At 39.6% G+C, this 18,122-nt stretch overlaps 1 protein-coding gene across 1 annotated transcript; it reads left to right on the top strand.

Annotated features, from left to right (window-relative positions):
* Positions 1-5,884: 5,884 nt before the first annotated feature.
* Positions 5,885-17,629, top strand: LOC134947700 (homeobox protein CDX-4-like). Its single transcript, XM_063935656.1, has 3 exons — positions 5,885-6,560; positions 15,527-15,672; positions 15,991-17,629. Exons 1-3 carry the CDS (start codon positions 6,146-6,148, stop codon positions 16,195-16,197), a joined length of 768 nt encoding a protein of 255 aa, XP_063791726.1. The 5' UTR covers positions 5,885-6,145; the 3' UTR covers positions 16,198-17,629.
* The last annotated feature ends 493 nt before the right edge of the window (positions 17,630-18,122 follow it).

Here is an 18,122-nt window from a genome sequence, read left to right as displayed (position 1 = left end):
ACGCCCCCTGCAAGTGCTGGAAGGAGCACCCGCAGTCCAGTTCCTGATAGTCAGATTGAAGATGTCAGTGTTGAAGTACACCAGGATGAGGAGGATATGGGTGTTGCTGGCGCTGGGGAGGAAATTGACCAGGAGGATTCTGATGGTGAGGTGGTTTGTTTAAGTCAGGCACCCGGGGAGACACCTGTTGTCCGTGGGAGGAATATGGCCGTTGACATGCCAGGTGAAAATTAGTGATGAGCGGGTTCGGTTTTACTCGGTTTTACTCGGTTTTACTCGGTTCTCAAAACGGCATCTTATTGGCTCACGGATGTCACGTGTTTTGGATAGCCAATAAGATGCCGTTTTGAGAACCGAGTAAAACCGAGTAAAACCGAACCTCGCTCATCTCTAGTGAAAATACCAAAAAAATCAGCTCTTCGGTGTGGAGGTATTTCACCAGAAATGCGGACAACAGGTGTCAAGCCGTGTGTTCCCTTTGTCAAGCTGTAATAAGTAGGGGTAAGGACGTTAACCACCTCGGAACATCCTCCCTTATACGTCACCTGCAGCGCATTCATAATAAGTCAGTGACAAGTTCAAAAACTTTGGGTGACAGCGGAAGCAGTCCACTGACCAGTAAATCCCTTCCTCTTGTAACCAAGCTCACGCAAACCACCCCACCAACTCCCTCAGTGTCAATTTCCTCCTTCCCCAGGAATGCCAATAGTCCTGCAGGCCATGTCACTGGCAATTCTGACGAGTCCTCTCCTGCCTGGGATTCCTCCGATGCATCCTTGCGTGTAACGCCTACTGCTGCTGGCGCTGCTGTTGTTGCCGCTGGGAGTCGATGGTCATCCCAGAGGGGAAGTCGTAAGCCCACTTGTACTACTTCCAGTAAGCAATTGACTGTTCAACAGTCCTTTGCGAGGAAGATGAAATATCACAGCAGTCATCCTACTGCAAAGCGGATAACTGAGGCCTTGGCATCCTGGGTGGTGAGAAACGTGGTTCCGGTATCCATCATTACTGCAGAGCCAACTAGAGACTTGTTGGAGGTACTGTGTCCCCGGTACCAAATACCATCTAGGTTCCATTTCTCTAGGCAGGCGATACCGAAAATGTACACAGACCTCAGAAAAAGAGTCACCAGTGTCCTAAAAAATGCAGCTGTACCCAATGTCCACTTAACCACGGACATGTGGACAAGTGGAGCAGGGCAGGGTCAGGACTATATGACTGTGACATCCCACTGGGTAGATGTATGGACTCCCGCCGCAAGAACAGCAGCGGCGGCACCAGTAGCAGCATCTCGCAAACGCCAACTCTTTCCTAGGCAGGCTACGCTTTGTATCACCGGTTTCCAGAATACGCACACAGCTGAAAACCTCTTACGGCAACTGAGGAAGATCATCGCGGAATGGCTTACCCCAATTGGACTCTCCTGTGGATTTGTGGCATCGGACAACGCCAGCAATATTGTGTGTGCATTAAATATGGGCAAATTCCAGCACGTCCCATGTTTTGCACATACCTTGAATTTGGTGGTGCAGAATTTTTTTTAAAACGACAGGGGCGTGCAAGAGATGCTGTCGGTGGCCAGAAAAATTGCGGGACACTTTCGGCGTACAGGCACCACGTACAGAAGACTGGAGCACCACCAAAAACTACTGAACCTGCCCTGCCATCATCTGAAGCAAGAAGTGGTAACGAGGTGGAATTCAACCCTCTATATGCTTCAGAGGTTGGAGGAGCAGCAAAAGGCCATTCAAGCCTATACAATTGAGCACGATATAGGAGGTGGAATGCACCTGTCTCAAGTGCAGTGGAGAATGATTTCAACGTTGTGCAAGGTTCTGATGCCCTTTGAACTTGCCACACGTGAAGTCAGTTCAGACACTGCCAGCCTGAGTCAGGTCATTCCCCTCATCAGGCTTTTGCAGAAGAAGCTGGAGACATTGAAGGAGGAGCTAACACGGAGCGATTCCGCTAGGCATGTGGGACTTGTGGATGCAGCCCTTAATTCGCTTAACAAGGATTCACGGGTGGTCAATCTGTTGAAATCAGAGCACTACATTTTGGCCACCGTGCTCGATCCTAGATTTAAAGCCTACCTTGGATCTCTCTTTCCGGCAGACACAAGTCTGCTGGGGTTGAAAGACCTGCTGGTGACAAAATTGTCAAGTCAAGCGGAACGCGACCTGTCAACATCTCCTCCTTCACATTCTCCCGCAACTGGGGGTGCGAGGAAAAGGCTCAGAATTCCGAGCCCACCCGCTGGCGGTGATGCAGGGCAGTCTGGAGCGACTGCTGATGCTGACATCTGGTCCGGACTGAAGGACCTGACAACGATTACGGACATGTCGTCTACTGTCACTGCATATGATTCTCTCAACATTGATAGAATGGTGGAGGATTATATGAGTGACCGCATCCAAGTAGGCACGTCACACAGTCCGTACTTATACTGGCAGGAAAAAGAGGCAATTTGGAGGCCCTTGCACAAACTGGCTTTATTCTACCTAAGTTGCCCTCCCACAAGTGTGTACTCCGAAAGAGTGTTTAGTGCCGCCGCTCACCTTGTCAGCAATCGGCGTACGAGGTTACATCCAGAAAATGTGGAGAAGATGATGTTCATTAAAATGAATTATAATCAATTCCTCCGCGGAGACATTGACCAGCAGCAATTGCCTCCACAAAGTACACAGGGAGCTGAGATGGTGGATTCCAGTGGGGACGAATTGATAATCTGTGAGGAGGGGGATGTACACGGTGATATATCGGAGGGTGAAGATGAGGTGGACATCTTGCCTCTGTAGAGCCAGTTTGTGCAAGGAGAGATTAATTGCTTCTTTTTTGGGGGGGGTCCAAACCAACCCGTCATATCAGTCACAGTCGTGTGGCAGACCCTGTCACTGAAATGATGGGTTGGTTAAAGTGTGCATGTCCTGTTTTGTTTATACAACATAAGGGTGGGTGGGAGGGCCCAAGGACAATTCCATCTTGCACCTCTTTTTTCTTTTCTTTTTCTTTGCATCATGTGCTGATTGGGGAGGGTTTTTTGGAAGGGACATCCTGCGTGACACTGCAGTGCCACTCCTAGATGGGCCCGGTGTTTGTGTCGGCCACTAGGGTCGCTAATCTTACTCACACAGTCAGCTACCTCATTGCGCCTCTTTTTTTCTTTGCGTCATGTGCTGTTTGGGGAGGGTTTTTTGGAAGGGACATCCTGCGTGACACTGCAGTGCCACTCCTAGATGGGCCCGGTGTTTGTGTCGGCCACTAGGGTCGCTAATCTTACTCACACAGCTACCTCATTGCGCCTCTTTTTTTCTTTGCGTCATGTGCTGTTTGGGGAGGGTTTTTTGGAAGGGCCATCCTGCGTGACACTGCAGTGCCACTCCTAGATGGGCCCGGTGTTTGTGTCGGCCACTAGGGTCGCTAATCTTACTCACACAGCTACCTCATTGCGCCTCTTTTTTTCTTTGCGTCATGTGCTGTTTGGGGAGGGTTTTTTGGAAGGGACATCCTGCGTGACACTGCAGTGCCACTCCTAGATGGGCCCGGTGTTTGTGTCGGCCACTAGGGTCGCTTATCTTACTCACACAGCGACCTCGGTGCAAATTTTAGGACTAAAAATAATATTGTGAGGTGTGAGGTATTCAGAATAGACTGAAAATGAGTGTAAATTATGGTTTTTGAGGTTAATAATACTTTGGGATCAAAATGACCCCCAAATTCTATGATTTAAGCTGTTTTTTAGTGTTTTTTGAAAAAAACACCCGAATCCAAAACACACCCGAATCCGACAAAAAAAATTCGGTGAGGTTTTGCCAAAACGCGTTCGAACCCAAAACACGGCCGCGGAACCGAACCCAAAACCAAAACACAAAACCCGAAAAATTTCAGGCGCTCATCTCTAATGTTAATGTATGCATTTTAGCATATGTCCGTCCTATTCTGAGTTGAACGGAACTCAGTCGGACTTGTCTTTCTGTGAACTTGGGTGTCCTGGGGCATCAACAGGGTGGCAACAATGTAAGCACACTAAACCACCATGTCTTGCGAGGTTGTGTCATGGGTATGTATGAAAAGCTCTGTGCATATAGGGAAGGGAAGTCTGTTTCCGATGGAGATCTTGCACTAATATGGGGCTGCACTGCTCATGAACTACATTCACTGGGAATTTAATGAAACACAATACAAATCTCAGAATAATGAAGGACTGCTGAGGACTGCTGATTACTATTGGCATAGACTTTACTATATGTGACGATAGTAATTAGCAGTTCTCATAGTGATGAACAGATAGTTTTGGAGTATGCATCATTAATGCCCAAGTGAATGTAGTTCATGAGCAGTGCATCATGGGACATTCCACAACAGAATATAGATAAATGAACCTATTTTTATATTAGTAATGTAAAGGAAATAGCCATATAAAAACTGATATTCTCTTGCCCACAGAAGCCTGCACCCAAACTCATGTAGTATAACCATGGGGGTTCTCTGCCGAGGTATCCCGCATACACGTTATATGATTAAGATCAAATACAATTGGTTCTGTTAGGAGCTGTCGCTAGGAAGCTGATTGGATGAGCTTTGTGTGCTACATTTTAAACACATATAAATAAAATGATTTTTGTAGACACAATCAGAACTAACTTCAATACATTCTTCACCATCTAAGGTGACAATAACTATATTTTGTTTACTGCAACAGCAATAAAGAGCACAGAGTAAACAAACCTACCCTTTTAATCATGTTGTCAATTACCCTCATGTAGTGTTTATTGGATAACATCCTGTTGGAGTTTCAAGGCCACCATGGGTTTGTTATTTTGAAGGGACATAGCGGTATTTCAACACTCATTTGTTTTTCCCATAGCATCTATAGTGTAATGCTCTTTAATGAAACCATACAAATTAGAAAGCAAATGATCTATTAGACATGAGGTAGTAATTGCGATATAATGCTGATTGGCTATTTGAACAGTCTATAATTGGCCAGTTTTGTATTTATTATTTCATAACAATTATTTACAGCGCACACATATTCCATAGCATTTTGCAGTACTTTACAGCACTTTACAGGAAATATTTAGTTATTCACACTGTCCCTGCCCAGTGGACCTCATAAACTATGGGCCTGATTCTGATTTGGGAGGTTCCCAAGGGCAATTCACAAAGCCACTTAGGGCAACACAGTGTAAATGCTCAAAGGTAAATAATGCAGGCAGCAGTACTTTTCTCTGTCTCTGCTCCATCACGCCTATACCCTCTGTGGCCATGTGGCAATACAAACAGCTCTTGGACCCTTATTGATATCAATGATGCCTTTTTAAAGTTCTGTTTTAACTTCTTTCTGGACCTTTGGACTTAAATTGAATGTAGCGCAGCATACACATGGGAGCCAGGTGGGATGTCATGCACGTGTGCCAGTATCCTACAAGGAAATAACATTTCTAATAATGCAATTGTGATCCCTTTATACATACATACATAAATACAAATAAACAAAAATGTGCTAATTAATAAAAATTTATCAATTAAAAATGACTGTTATGTTATCTCTTAAACAATAATAAATGACAAGTGGTATTTGATTATTGATATGATTTTATAACACAGCAAAAATTATTTCCTTAGAAACATTGGTTACTGCTGACACATATTACTCAATAATATTATCTACGCTGGAATAGATGTCACTATGTTTAATTAAACTAGCTCTTGCTGTTTCATGACAAAAATAAATAGAAAGCCTTTGGAAATAAACTTTATATTTATTTTCCATGGTTACAAATGATTATACTTACAAAATGTTGTCTGATTTCTACTTGAAGTCCTGTTTGCACCCTACCATAAATTAAACTGCTTTAAGGGAGGAGACTTGAGAATGGGACAACTGTGAAAAGGAAGCAGTATAACCTACAGTACAGCAAGGTGGAGTTGGCTGCATGCTTCTTTTTCATTGCAATGCTAATGCAATTCTAAGAGAGGTGGCAGCAGTTTGTACATGAGAAGGGGCCACAACTTGTCCAGCTATTGCTTCCAACTGTCAACTACACTGAAAAGTCAAAATTAGGCAAGGACAAGGAGAAAAAAGAAAGAAGACCTGTGGAATAATTATGTCGGAGTTTTACTTTAGCTGACTATACCAACAATGTATGTAAGCTACCTTGTGGATCAAGAAAACAGCATGTATCCTGGATGTAGGAAGTACCCAAACGGTAGCTTGCCAATGCAGAATTTTCCATCAAATGCCCACTACTCAGATTACATGGCATATCACAACGTACACAGCATGGACAGCCACGGCCATCCTTCTGACAATTGGGGACACCATTATGGAGTACCAGCGGAGGAATATAACTGCTATGGCCCTGGACCATCTTCCGCATCTTCTGGATTATCTAATGGGCAGATGATGTATGAAGCTCATGACTATAGCACACTGCATCACTCTGGATCTTCAGTAATGCCACTTGATGCAGTGAATGTAGTACAAGTGTCATCAAACAACCAAAGACACCAATCCTATGATTGGGTTAGGAAAACCATTCACACAAATCAAGCAGGTAAGTTTTGCATATGTTGCTCTGTCAATGTGTGGAATGAAAACAAGATATTTCACTGCAGTGTAGAAAATCTGATATGTGTGGCTACTATTTTCTTAAAGAGAATGTGTGCTATGTCCATGTTTGCTTGTTATTTGTTACACTGTGGTTTCTGACCCATGTTATGTGAAAAAAATGTGGTTCCTCTGTGTCCCCATTTGCCTGGGAGGGAACATGTAATATAGCGCACTCTTACATATGGTCAGCATGCATTATGCATGTTCCCAGGGTGGCTTTCTCTGTACAGTACCTCGCAGCTCTCTTGCTATAAGGAGTGACGAAAGCTGGTCCAGGGAGAGCACAGTGCATAGAGAATACGCTGGATAAAATATCCTTTCCCCTGAATAGGTCATGCTGGAAACCAGACGTTTGTGCTTATTGCCCAGTTCAAAAGACACCTTACCATTAGCAAATGTTTAGCGTGGTGCCAGGTTCACTCATACATTCTAATACTACTATATTTATTATTATCTAAATAAATATACTCTAGGGGGAAGACATCTTGATATAATGGCCTGTCTGTACTGCATAATGTATATTAGATTTTAAATTTGACATTTTTAGCAAGTTAAATTACAGTATCTTTAAGTTTAACAGAAAATTAGAAAACAAATAGCCCTCATTCAATGCGAGAAAGACGTTATCACTGTGATCAGCACAGAAAACAGTGATTGGTAGTATGGGTCTGTTCTTACTGTATGATAAAGAAAAGTAAATACAATAACATCCTAACAAATACACAGGAGAAGTGCTAAATGCTAATTGCCAGCTTTGCTTAAATTAATTTATAATTTTACTGTGGGAAAATAATGGTGATTTGAAACTCCCAAATCCTGGCATCCAAGTTTTTATCATTATTTTATATAATAATACAAAACAAAGTGAAAACAGTAACACATGTCCCACCTGTACCCATTATCACATGGGGGGCAAATGAACATTAAAGTTCTCAATAACTGGCATTTCGGCTTTTTCTTTAGAAATGTAGTGAACAACACAATGTCTAGTACAGATGTAACCAATTTTATAAAGTAAGTGTTATCTAGCGTAAGGTTCTAATTAGGATAAGATATAAATACAATTTCTGAGAGTTTCAGTAATTAACATGGATTGAGACTTTATTACAACCAAAAGAACATTGTACAGTTGGTTGCAAAAGCATAAAGTACTGGTTAAAAGGAAAATTCAATTCTAATTACTTACAGTAGGCATACAGTACTTTGTGCACCAAAGTTTAGTAAATTCTAAGCGTGTATGCACAGAACTGATTGATATATTGCAAAGATAATTTAGATAAAGAATACAGTCTGCAGCATAAAAAGATATACATGTAACAAAATAAAACACAAACATTGACAATTCTTAAAGAAGATCCTGCAATGAGGTGCTATTATGTTGTTATAGAAGTCAGATGGGTACTAGAACAAGATCTATAACTATTGAATTGACTTCTTATAATGGGTAAACTGTAACCACTTAGGGGGGTATGCAATTAGTGATGTTTTTTCACCACACTTTTCGCTATTTTTAGGGCGAATGGGGATTCGCACTATGCAATAACAGGGCCGTCTTTTTGCCTAGGCGAAACATTCAGCTGGAGCGAAAAACATGTGGATCAGCGAATCAACATGTTTTCGCACATGCGCCAGTGAAAACGCGTGCCATTTTCACCGATATTGAGGCATTTTTCACCAATGCCTTTTCACACAAAAAAAAAGAAGTGAAAAGGTATTGGCGAAAATGCCTTAAATCCAGGCGAAATGGGCAACAATTAAATACGCAGCAGGGTAAATTCGATAGCTCCAAAATTGCTGGAGCTAATTAAATACCCCCCTTAGACATGAAATATTTTAAACCCACAGAAATGATAAAATTAGAGAGGCAGTGTGACATTCATTATGTGCAATCCATTAGGATATCACAGGCAATGTATTAAAGTAGTTCATGGAATACTGTGATAAAATGATAATAGGAGCTATGAACCTTGCCCAACAGCACATTTTATAATATTTTACAAATAAATTACATTGATAAAGATTTGCATATTCATGTACCAATCAATAAGTTAATTCACAAAATCCACAGATACAATGAGCTATAATTGTGGTGTGTATGAGCCCTTAATTATTACAGACTTTTAAAAGATGAACAGATTTATCAGTTGGGTAATAATAATCTTGTTACAATGGCTGATATACTGTCATTTCAGAAGACCACTTTAAAGAGAAATCATTAGTAAATACACAAAACTTGAAACCAAAGAAACATCACAGCTAGGTCAGCCAGACCTCATCTTTAGTGGCATGCTGGTAAAAAAAAAAAATCTGTTGTGCTATAATACCTGTAGCTAGGACTATAGTGTGCATATAAATTACCTTTATCCAATGTGATGTCTGATAACCTTTACACCTACACTAGCTACATGTGCCTACATTTACTGACAAAGTGCAGCTAGCTGTCAGTAAGAGCTGTTCACTAGCCATTATGTATATTAATACTTATGCTAATGTATTTATTTTAAACCCTAGCAAACTGCAGGTATTAGCTAAGCACCCAATACCCCTACTGGGAGATTCTACAAGAATAAACAGCAAGCTAAACTTTCCCTTGACAAAGTGTTTTCTCTAAAAAATGCAAATGATCACAGTAAATAAGTTGCCCTATATTCTGTTTTATTGCCATTTGAAGAGAAGCATTGAGCTTTATGGCCATTTTACCATGTAAGCACCAGCCTCTGATTACCCCTCCTCCACATTCCTATTGTGCAATGAGCACAAATAGCAGCAGAGTCTGTTGCATTTTTAATCCCCTACTAATAAAAAGTGACACGCTCATTGAAGGTTATTGACATTATTCAAGCAATCATGAGTTTATTGACAAAAATGGGGCCAAAGGCTAACACAGTATAACAAATATTGCCTGTTAAACTGCAGTTTCTGTTGTCAGTGGTTGAGCTACAGTTGTATATTCACGATACACAGTACTGTATACTGTATATAAATTATGGATAGATCTGAATGATGATTTGCATATTATAGTACATACTGTACAATCATTACATTTATTCTTTATTTTGGCAGTCAGAAAGCAGTAACTCAGAATTCACAGGGAAAACACGATTTAGATACAATTGGCAGGATTCTTTGGATATGAGCACACTTCAATCTTGCAATTAGGATTAAGTGAATAATAGAATTATTAATACAATTCTTATAATGAATCCACATACTACAAGAGAATAAATCAGCTGTTATTGCTGAGCAGTTATTTTTACGATCTTGTAAAACTGTAAAAATTAACGATCGTTTCCACAGTTTGTTGCAGGCAGTAGTTACTTCATAAATTAGATGGCACAGGACTCTTGTATTGTAGGTGTTGTACCAGCAGCAGTAGTTTTACCAAGACAATAAATCTCAAGTTTTGGTAACACTAACCTTATATGGCTGTAATTCACAAAGGAAGCTAACCTAGAGAAAATACAAGAGTGATAGATTAAGCATAGCCAGTCATGCCTACCTGATTGCCATGTAATTGTACTAAAACTGATTTTTATTTTATTTTTTAGATTGAACTTTAATTTATTTTGCTCAAAACACTATATGAATCTCTATTTCATATTAACTGGAATTAAGGTCCCTGCATAACATGTGTCTCTGTGATTGTAATGACTAGATAGATAGATAGATAGATAGATAGATAGATAGATAGACAGACAGACAGACAGAAAGCTAGGTATAGTTATTAAGTATGGACAGTGGTAATAAAAAGTACAATAAGTGTAGCTGTAATTGAGTGGTTGTAATAGCAGTTATGGAAGTTAGCACGTCACTAAGGATGTACTTTCTGGAAACAGCATACAGTGCAGTATGGAGATCAACAGGTCTTATTGATATTTTAACCAGTAAGTATGATCTACACTTGTTATGATAGAGTGTAATGCTGGGTACACATTCGTCAATGTGCAAATGACGCGATGCTCAACCCGATTTCACTTAATTCCCAGAATAAACGATATAGGGTCTAATTCAGTCCTGATCACAGTAGCAAAATTTTTCTCTAATGGCCAAAACCATGCACAGTGCAGGTGGGGCAGATATAACATGTGCAGATAGAGTTAGACCTGGGTGGGGTGTGTTCAAACTGAAATCTAAATTGCAGTGTAAAAATAAAGCAGCCAGTATTTACCCTGCACAGAAACAATATAACCCACCCAAATCTAACTCTCTCTGTACATGTTGTATCTGCCCCACCTGCACTGCACATGGTTTTACCCATTAGAGAAAAATTTTGCTGCTGCAATCAGATCTGAAGTTGGCCCATTATGTATACACACTGTGCAATCCTTCAAATGACCGAACAATATATCTTGCATCATTTGATCATTAATGACATTTCAGGTATATATGTCAGGTAGGCCATACACACCAGATGATTTGTAGAAAATCTTTAAAGATATATTTTTGCGATGAAGGCCGCACGTGAATGCGTGAAAGAGCGTACACACTAGACAATGTGGATGATATGTAATTCCAATACGACTCAAAATGACAAATTGTCCGATAAATCATCTAGTATGTAGTGTACCCACCTTGAGGAGTGTGCTGCACATAAAGGAGTCTTGAGAACAGGAAGAAAGATTTCTCAGAAAATAAGTAAATCATAAAGATTTGAATTGCATTGAGAGATTTAAAGGTAAAGGAAAGTTATACTGCATAAGGGCTAAAAACTAAATTGAAAAGATAAAAAAGTGCAGCTGAAGGTGCTATAGACACACACACACACACACACACACACACACACACACATAAATATCGACATAATGTGCATGTTAGATTGCCCAAGGTTGTGATTTGGAATGGTTTAATATATCAATTGTGTATGAGGATTTTAGAGGAAGTTTTAAATAGTAAAAGGAAGATTTTGCCAATAGATTTGCTACACCCTTTACTTTAATTTAATAAGGATCTGAGTGATAAAGTTGGGTGGAAAATTCACAAGTTTAATTTTGACTGAATCATTTGGCCAACCTCTTGTGTCTTTACTAATGACCAGTATGTTTACTGACTTATCATAAACCAAATTCCCCTAAAAGTTAGTAGAACATATTATGTCCTACTGATATGTAAAAATCTGTACAGTTTACTAACCATCTGTATGCTTACTGACAACTGGAATCCCTGTTTCTGATTGATATTCTGTTGGAATATGTGTTGTAAAAAAAAAAAAAATCAGCCTACAGATGTCTGATACCTCCTGCAGAGACAGTGTTTAGAAATGTTCTTTACTAAGCTTTGGGGATCCCTTATAATCAGGATAACAGACAAAGAAAGGGGTTTGAGGACAGCGAGTGTTTTTCATTATTATTTTCTAATTTCTCAAATATTTCCTATCACCAGCAATTCATCATATATGACTGCACTGGAAAAAAAAAACTTTATGCATAATGTTTTTTCATAAAAATAGCTATACTTTTGTAGGTGATATTTAATGAATGCAATGGTGAAAGTTGTATTTAATGAATGCAATGGTGAATGTTGTCTTTTTTCTCTCAATATTTTAAGCTTTCCTCCACAGATGAAAGGAAGTCTGCCATTTGTTTAAGGTTTGTACTTTCAAAGCCAATTGGTCTGAGTTCCTGAATGAGAAAGGGTTTTGTGATAAGATCTCCAAGTAATTGCTTTGTACCTTTTGTGTTCACTTTGTGATTAAACACACACTTTTTGTCTTATAGCTATCCTAAAACACCTGGCAAGATGACACAGGTCAAAACCTTAGTTTGCTGGAAGTATTCCAGTTAGACAAGTACTTTCAGTTTGGCAATGATATTGTATAGTGGCTGTAAATGTAAATGATCATGTCACTCATTACACAGCGATGAGACAGCATTTTCTGGTCTTGTGCAGGAATATGTATATGTACATGAAAATGCCATGGTGTCATTGTGGTTATCATTCTTGTCTCATTGCAAAATAATCCAATCCAATCTCAATAGATCAGATTATTAATAGGCATATTAAGAAACTTGAGTAACCAATGTGGACTGGCCACCCACATGTATGGCCAATCTGGATATTGATCCTTTCAGTTTAGTAGCAAGAAGGACATGTGTGGCCACCATTATTAGAGTCATAAACTGCCTGTAACAGTCCAGATGTCACACATCCAAGAGGTGCTGTAGTGGGAAATAGAATAACTATAGACCTACGAGTATCACAGCTATAGTAGGGACAATAATGGGATCATCTACCAAAAGGGGGAAAAACAACTACAGGTTGAGTATCCCATATCCAAATATTTCGAAATACGGAATATTCCGAAATACGGACTTTTTTGAGTGAGAGTGAGATAGTGAAACCTTTGTTTTTTGATGGCTCAATGTACACAAACTTTGTTTAATACACAAAGTTATTAAAAATATTGTATTAAATGACCTTCAGGCTGTGTGTATAAGAAACATAAATGCATTCTGTGCTTGGAGTTAGGTCCAATCACCATGATATCTCATTATGGTATGCAATTATTCCAAAATACGGAAAAATCCCATATCCAAAATACCTCTGGTCCCAAGCATTTTGGATAAGGGAGACTCAACCTGTATTATTAACTATTTAGCATCAAATGATAGGATCTAATGTAGCATGGATTTTCTACTGGGCGATAACCTCAAAGAAGTCTTGTGGATGTTTTTTTCTACTTACCTAAAGTGATACATATGGTGGGTCAGTGGCTAAGGCTCATCCAGGATAGTGTTATGGATATAGGCTTATCTACAGGACATGTTTTACTAAACTGAGAGAAAAGGCTGGTAGCTATTTGAGGACATCAGGGATCTAGGATACAAATAATACATTTATTTATATAGCGCTCTTTCTTCAGTAGGATTCAAGGCGCTTAACTGTCAGTGTGAACATAGGTAGGCTGACCATATTATCCCTTTAACCTGGGACACTCATGAATTACACAGGTTCTGTGGCTGGCTGACTACAAGCCTACATTTCACCTGGTTTTAAGCAGCCACAGAACCTGTGTAATTCTTGAGTGTCCCAGGTTAAAGGGATAATATGGTCAGCCTAACATAGGATGTTATGCAGAGTTGAATGTAAGTGGGCTGTAATTACACCCACATTGCATGTATAAAATTGCTGATATTTGGCAATATACAGACTTGTATGCAGCTGATCTATCCATGTGCTTGGTTTCATAGCTCTCACATGTACCAGTACTATCCTGGTAACAAAAGAGCCCTCTGAGAAAAAGTTCAAGTGACTTGCATATGGATCATCTGTAGATGCACCTTGCAAAAATACGCAAGTTCCATCCGCAAAACTTCCATTCAACTCTGCATCAGCACATAAATTGCTGCAGGGGCTGCATAACAAGACTTTTTTAATTATTATTATTATTATTTATTATTATTTGTTATAGACTTTTGAGGAAATACTTAAAACAATAAACATTTGTAGAAAGAAGAAACAGATGACATGTAGATATTTTTAAATACATAAGACAGAGAACAGTAATATAATTGTTTGCTTAAATCAAGAGGATTTCTTTGACGAGGGGACACACTTTGAAATTGGTTGAAAAGTGACATGAGGAAGAACATTTTTACAGAATATGTGGAAGATCCATGGAATAGCTTTCCAGAATTTGTGAAGAAAACGTTTATATGTGTCAATTATATTAGGTGCGATGGAGGAGACTACCGTAAGTGCAGCATATAGCTGCATTTACGTCATGAGGGAACTCGCGGCTAATAGGAATTTACCCCATATAGTAAACTTATGGCGTGTACACACGGTGAGATTTTTTCTTACGATTTTGACTATATAGTCAATATTGTAAGAAAAGTTAGTGCAAATCGCAAGGTGAAAGTCACCTTGCGATCCCAATGTGATGCCGATGCGCGGTCCCGTGCAGTCGGCATCGCAAGCCTAGATAGACTGTGCAGGCAAGTCAATTTTGACTATCTCATAGAAAAAATTTACACTTAGCCAAAATTGCACATAGGTGGTCATTCCTAGTTGTTCGCTCATTGCCGATTTTCGCTATGCTGCGATTTGTTGCTAAATGCGCATGGTATGCAGAGCGCATGCGCTAAGTTATTTTACACAAAACTTAGTAGATTTGCTGGTGTTTGTGCGGCGCTTTTCAGTCGCACTGCTGATCGGTGAATGATTGACAGGAAAGGGGCGTTTCTGGGTGGTAACTGAGCATTTTCCGGGAGTGTGCTAAAAAATGCAGGCATGTCAGGGAAAAACGCGGGACTGTCTGGAGAAACGGGGGAGTGGCTGGCCGAACGCAGGGTGTGTTTGTGACGTCAAACCAGGAACTAAACGGACCAAGCTGATCGCAATCTAGGAGTAGGTCTGGAGCTACTCAGAAACTGCTTGAAAATATTTAGTAGCAGTTCTGCTAATCTTTCGTTCACTATTCTGCTAAGCTAAGATACACTCCCAGAGGGCGGCGGCCTAGCGTTTGCAATGCTGCTAAAAGCAGCTAGCGAGCGAACAACTCGGAATGAGGGCCATAGTCAGTATCGCAAGCACACTCATTATGTGCTTGCGATGCCAACCCAGCCTGTCGCATAGTGAGAATCGGGGTTAGCCCAAATCTCACCGTGTGTATGCACCTTAACTCTGACATGCATGGGACAGACCAATGTAATCAAACCTGATCATCCACCAAGTGTCTATATCATTCTTTCCTCTGAAATCTAAATAAATGTTGAGTATATGACTTAAATAACTGTGTTTAGTAATGTTAAAATATATTTTCACCTTCTGTTTACTTCACAGTTCTAGCCACAATTTAGTAAAATGTAAATAAATTAAAAAAAATGTGTAATGTTTAACAGGTTGGTGATATAGTTTAAATTGTACAAACTATTATATTTCTATTCTTTTTTTTTCATTTGCATTATATAGGAAAGACAAGGACAAAAGAGAAATACAGAGTTGTCTACACTGATCATCAGCGATTAGAACTTGAGAAAGAATTCATCTCCAATAGATACATCACTATCCGGAGAAAATCTGAAATTGCGCTGAGTCTGGGATTGTCGGACAGACAGGTATACAGCAAGTAATCACTTTTCTTGCATAAATGAAATTATTATAACTCTAAATTTAACATAAAAAATACAGATTTTAGGTAAACTTTGTAAAGACAGATTTGTTTAATAACGTTCAGGAATAACTTTCCCCAGGTTTTAGAACCCTATCGTTGTTTTGATTGTAGCAGTGTTAACAAAATAGACTTCAGATCAGATGTTTGTGAATACGCTATATTTGCATGTATTTTATTTAGTTATTTATGCCCATTTTGCTATGAACTCTGAAAAGCAACACTAAGTTGTTTATTTGTTTTTCTTTACGTTATTTTGTTGTAGGTAAAAATCTGGTTTCAGAATAGACGAGCAAAGGAAAGAAAATTAATAAAGAAAATTGGACAGTTTGATGGCAGCATGTGCCCTGCACAGAGTGACTCTGGTTCTGTCAGTCCAGCGGATTTGTCGGCTTTATCATACCCACAATCACATGCAATGGATGGATTACAGTCATTGGGAAACTTGCCACAGGTTGCTGTATCCCAGTGAACTGCAAGCTATAACTAAGACAGGAAAATAATCCTTCTAAGATTGGAAAAAAGGGACAAAATGGCAAGGCCACTGAGCACTGGCTTAGGTGTCGCCAATGAGAGAAATCTAGCATGTGCCGCAATCAGACTGCACGCTCAGAACCTATTAAGAGTGAACTCTGAGAAGAAGCCAGTTGACAGTGTTTTACTGTGATTGCCACATTTTTGTAGGCTCTTAATGAAACAATGCATAGTATCCAAATCAGGAAATAAACAAGCAAAAACATACAGTAACGAAAGCAATGGTTGATCTTGTTTCACTATGACATGTACTGTAGGGCCTGATTCAGAGTTGCACACAATTATGTACGGATCTTCACTATAACATGATGACTGATTCATAGTTGCACGCAATTCCACCTGCGCACGGATCTTGCAATATTTATCAGACTCTATGACTCTTCAGTGTGGGCAATTAAGAGTCATACAGAACTCTGAGTGGTTGGTTCACTCACACATATGATAAGTATCAGTATGTATGCCTACGGAATTTTGGCTATTCAGAAGTGAGCATATCAGAGATCTATCTGCTTTGTGCTTTGAGTTAGATATCTTGCCCCCAGGATAGGGGTGGTGTAAATTCATGCTGCTGCTGCTGACTACTTTCTCCAGTGGGTAGATGGGGGAGGGGGCAGTGCAATTGCACAGATTTGTCCGACTCCGGGGCCTGATTCAAAGCCGCATGCAATGCTGTTGTTTTGATGGATTATTTGCTACTGCGTGTAAAACTGTAAAACCTCCAAGGGTGTTCGCGTTACACAGAGTATACGCACAAAGGCACTGATGCAGTCGAGATGCACGGTATCAGAAATGTCTTGGAAAAGTGCTGGGCATTCATGGGCAATGACTGGGAGGTGACTAATCAGACATATGAAGACGGGCCGTCTTATAGGCGTGTTATGGGAGTGTCTGAAAGTAGTTGCGCACACAACTTAGCCTTACTATATATATATATTATAGCCTTACTCTGGCGGAGAAGCTGCACTTGACATAGCTCTGGTGCAAGTTCTGCTAGTGCAACGAATAGTGCATCTAAAGGCACACAAATCAGTATTTCAGCACCTACGGACAAGACAGTGGACAATATATACCAGGGAAGGACTTTGTAGCAACACTTGCATATAGTTGCAGATGGGTAACCACCAATAGATGTGTCTGCATCCACCTCCGAATCAGGCCCATAGTGTTCAGTGAATTTTTTTTATTTATATATGTTGCATTAGGTTCCTAATGCATATAAAATCTTAATGAGCAGTCCTTTAAAAAAATAATAATAATAATTTTATTGTGTCACTATAGTAGAAAACAATCTTGCTTCAAGAATACAGTGTTTGGATTTACAGAAGATTTCCCCATGACTAATGAATAAATAATAAAACACAATGATACCAGTTGGGGCCATGTACTAGAGACTGTGTTTATCAACCGAGACGTTTCTTTCTCATTTTAGATGACAAGGATCCAGAGAGTATATTTACTAATGGTTGATTTTGGTCAATGTTGGTCGATTTCAGATCAATCTTAATCATAGTTGGGCACCCAGTTTTAAAACACACACACTTACTAGCAGATGATTTTTTTTTTTTATATTATTTTTTAAATGTTTGTAAATGTGTGTTTTAACCCTGGAAACCTAACATCGATTAAGATTAATCTGATACCAAACAATTTGTGGTCTGTGACTAGAGAAACTTTTTACTCATGAGCCCATATATATATGTGGGTTTGATCAGATTAGTTGGACCATACATAGATAGATAGTGTGGCTGTCTATGATGAAGATTCTGAAAGCAGGACACCCAGAGACCACTCAGCTGATGACACTTTGTTGAAGGTGGTTATTGCTTGGAAACAGTTCAGTGGTAAAGCAAAAGCATGTATCTC

The sequence above is a fragment of the Pseudophryne corroboree genome, chromosome 8, assembly GCF_028390025.1.
Source record: "Pseudophryne corroboree isolate aPseCor3 chromosome 8, aPseCor3.hap2, whole genome shotgun sequence".
Classification (NCBI taxonomy): domain Eukaryota; kingdom Metazoa; phylum Chordata; class Amphibia; order Anura; family Myobatrachidae; genus Pseudophryne; species Pseudophryne corroboree.
The sequence above is the reverse complement of the archived record's forward strand: the minus strand, read 5'-3'. Positions and strand labels throughout refer to the sequence as shown.

Excerpts from the sequence above, each read along its gene's own strand:
- LOC134947700 (XM_063935656.1), top strand. The coding sequence starts at position 6,146 with ATGTATGTAAGCTACCTTGTGGATCAAGAAAACAGCATGTATCCTGGA. Across the intron at positions 6,561-15,526 it reads CATTCACACAAATCAAGCAG|GAAAGACAAGGACAAAAGAG; the intron begins GTAAGTTTTGCA and ends TGCATTATATAG. Across the intron at positions 15,673-15,990 it reads TGGGATTGTCGGACAGACAG|GTAAAAATCTGGTTTCAGAA; the intron begins GTATACAGCAAG and ends ATTTTGTTGTAG.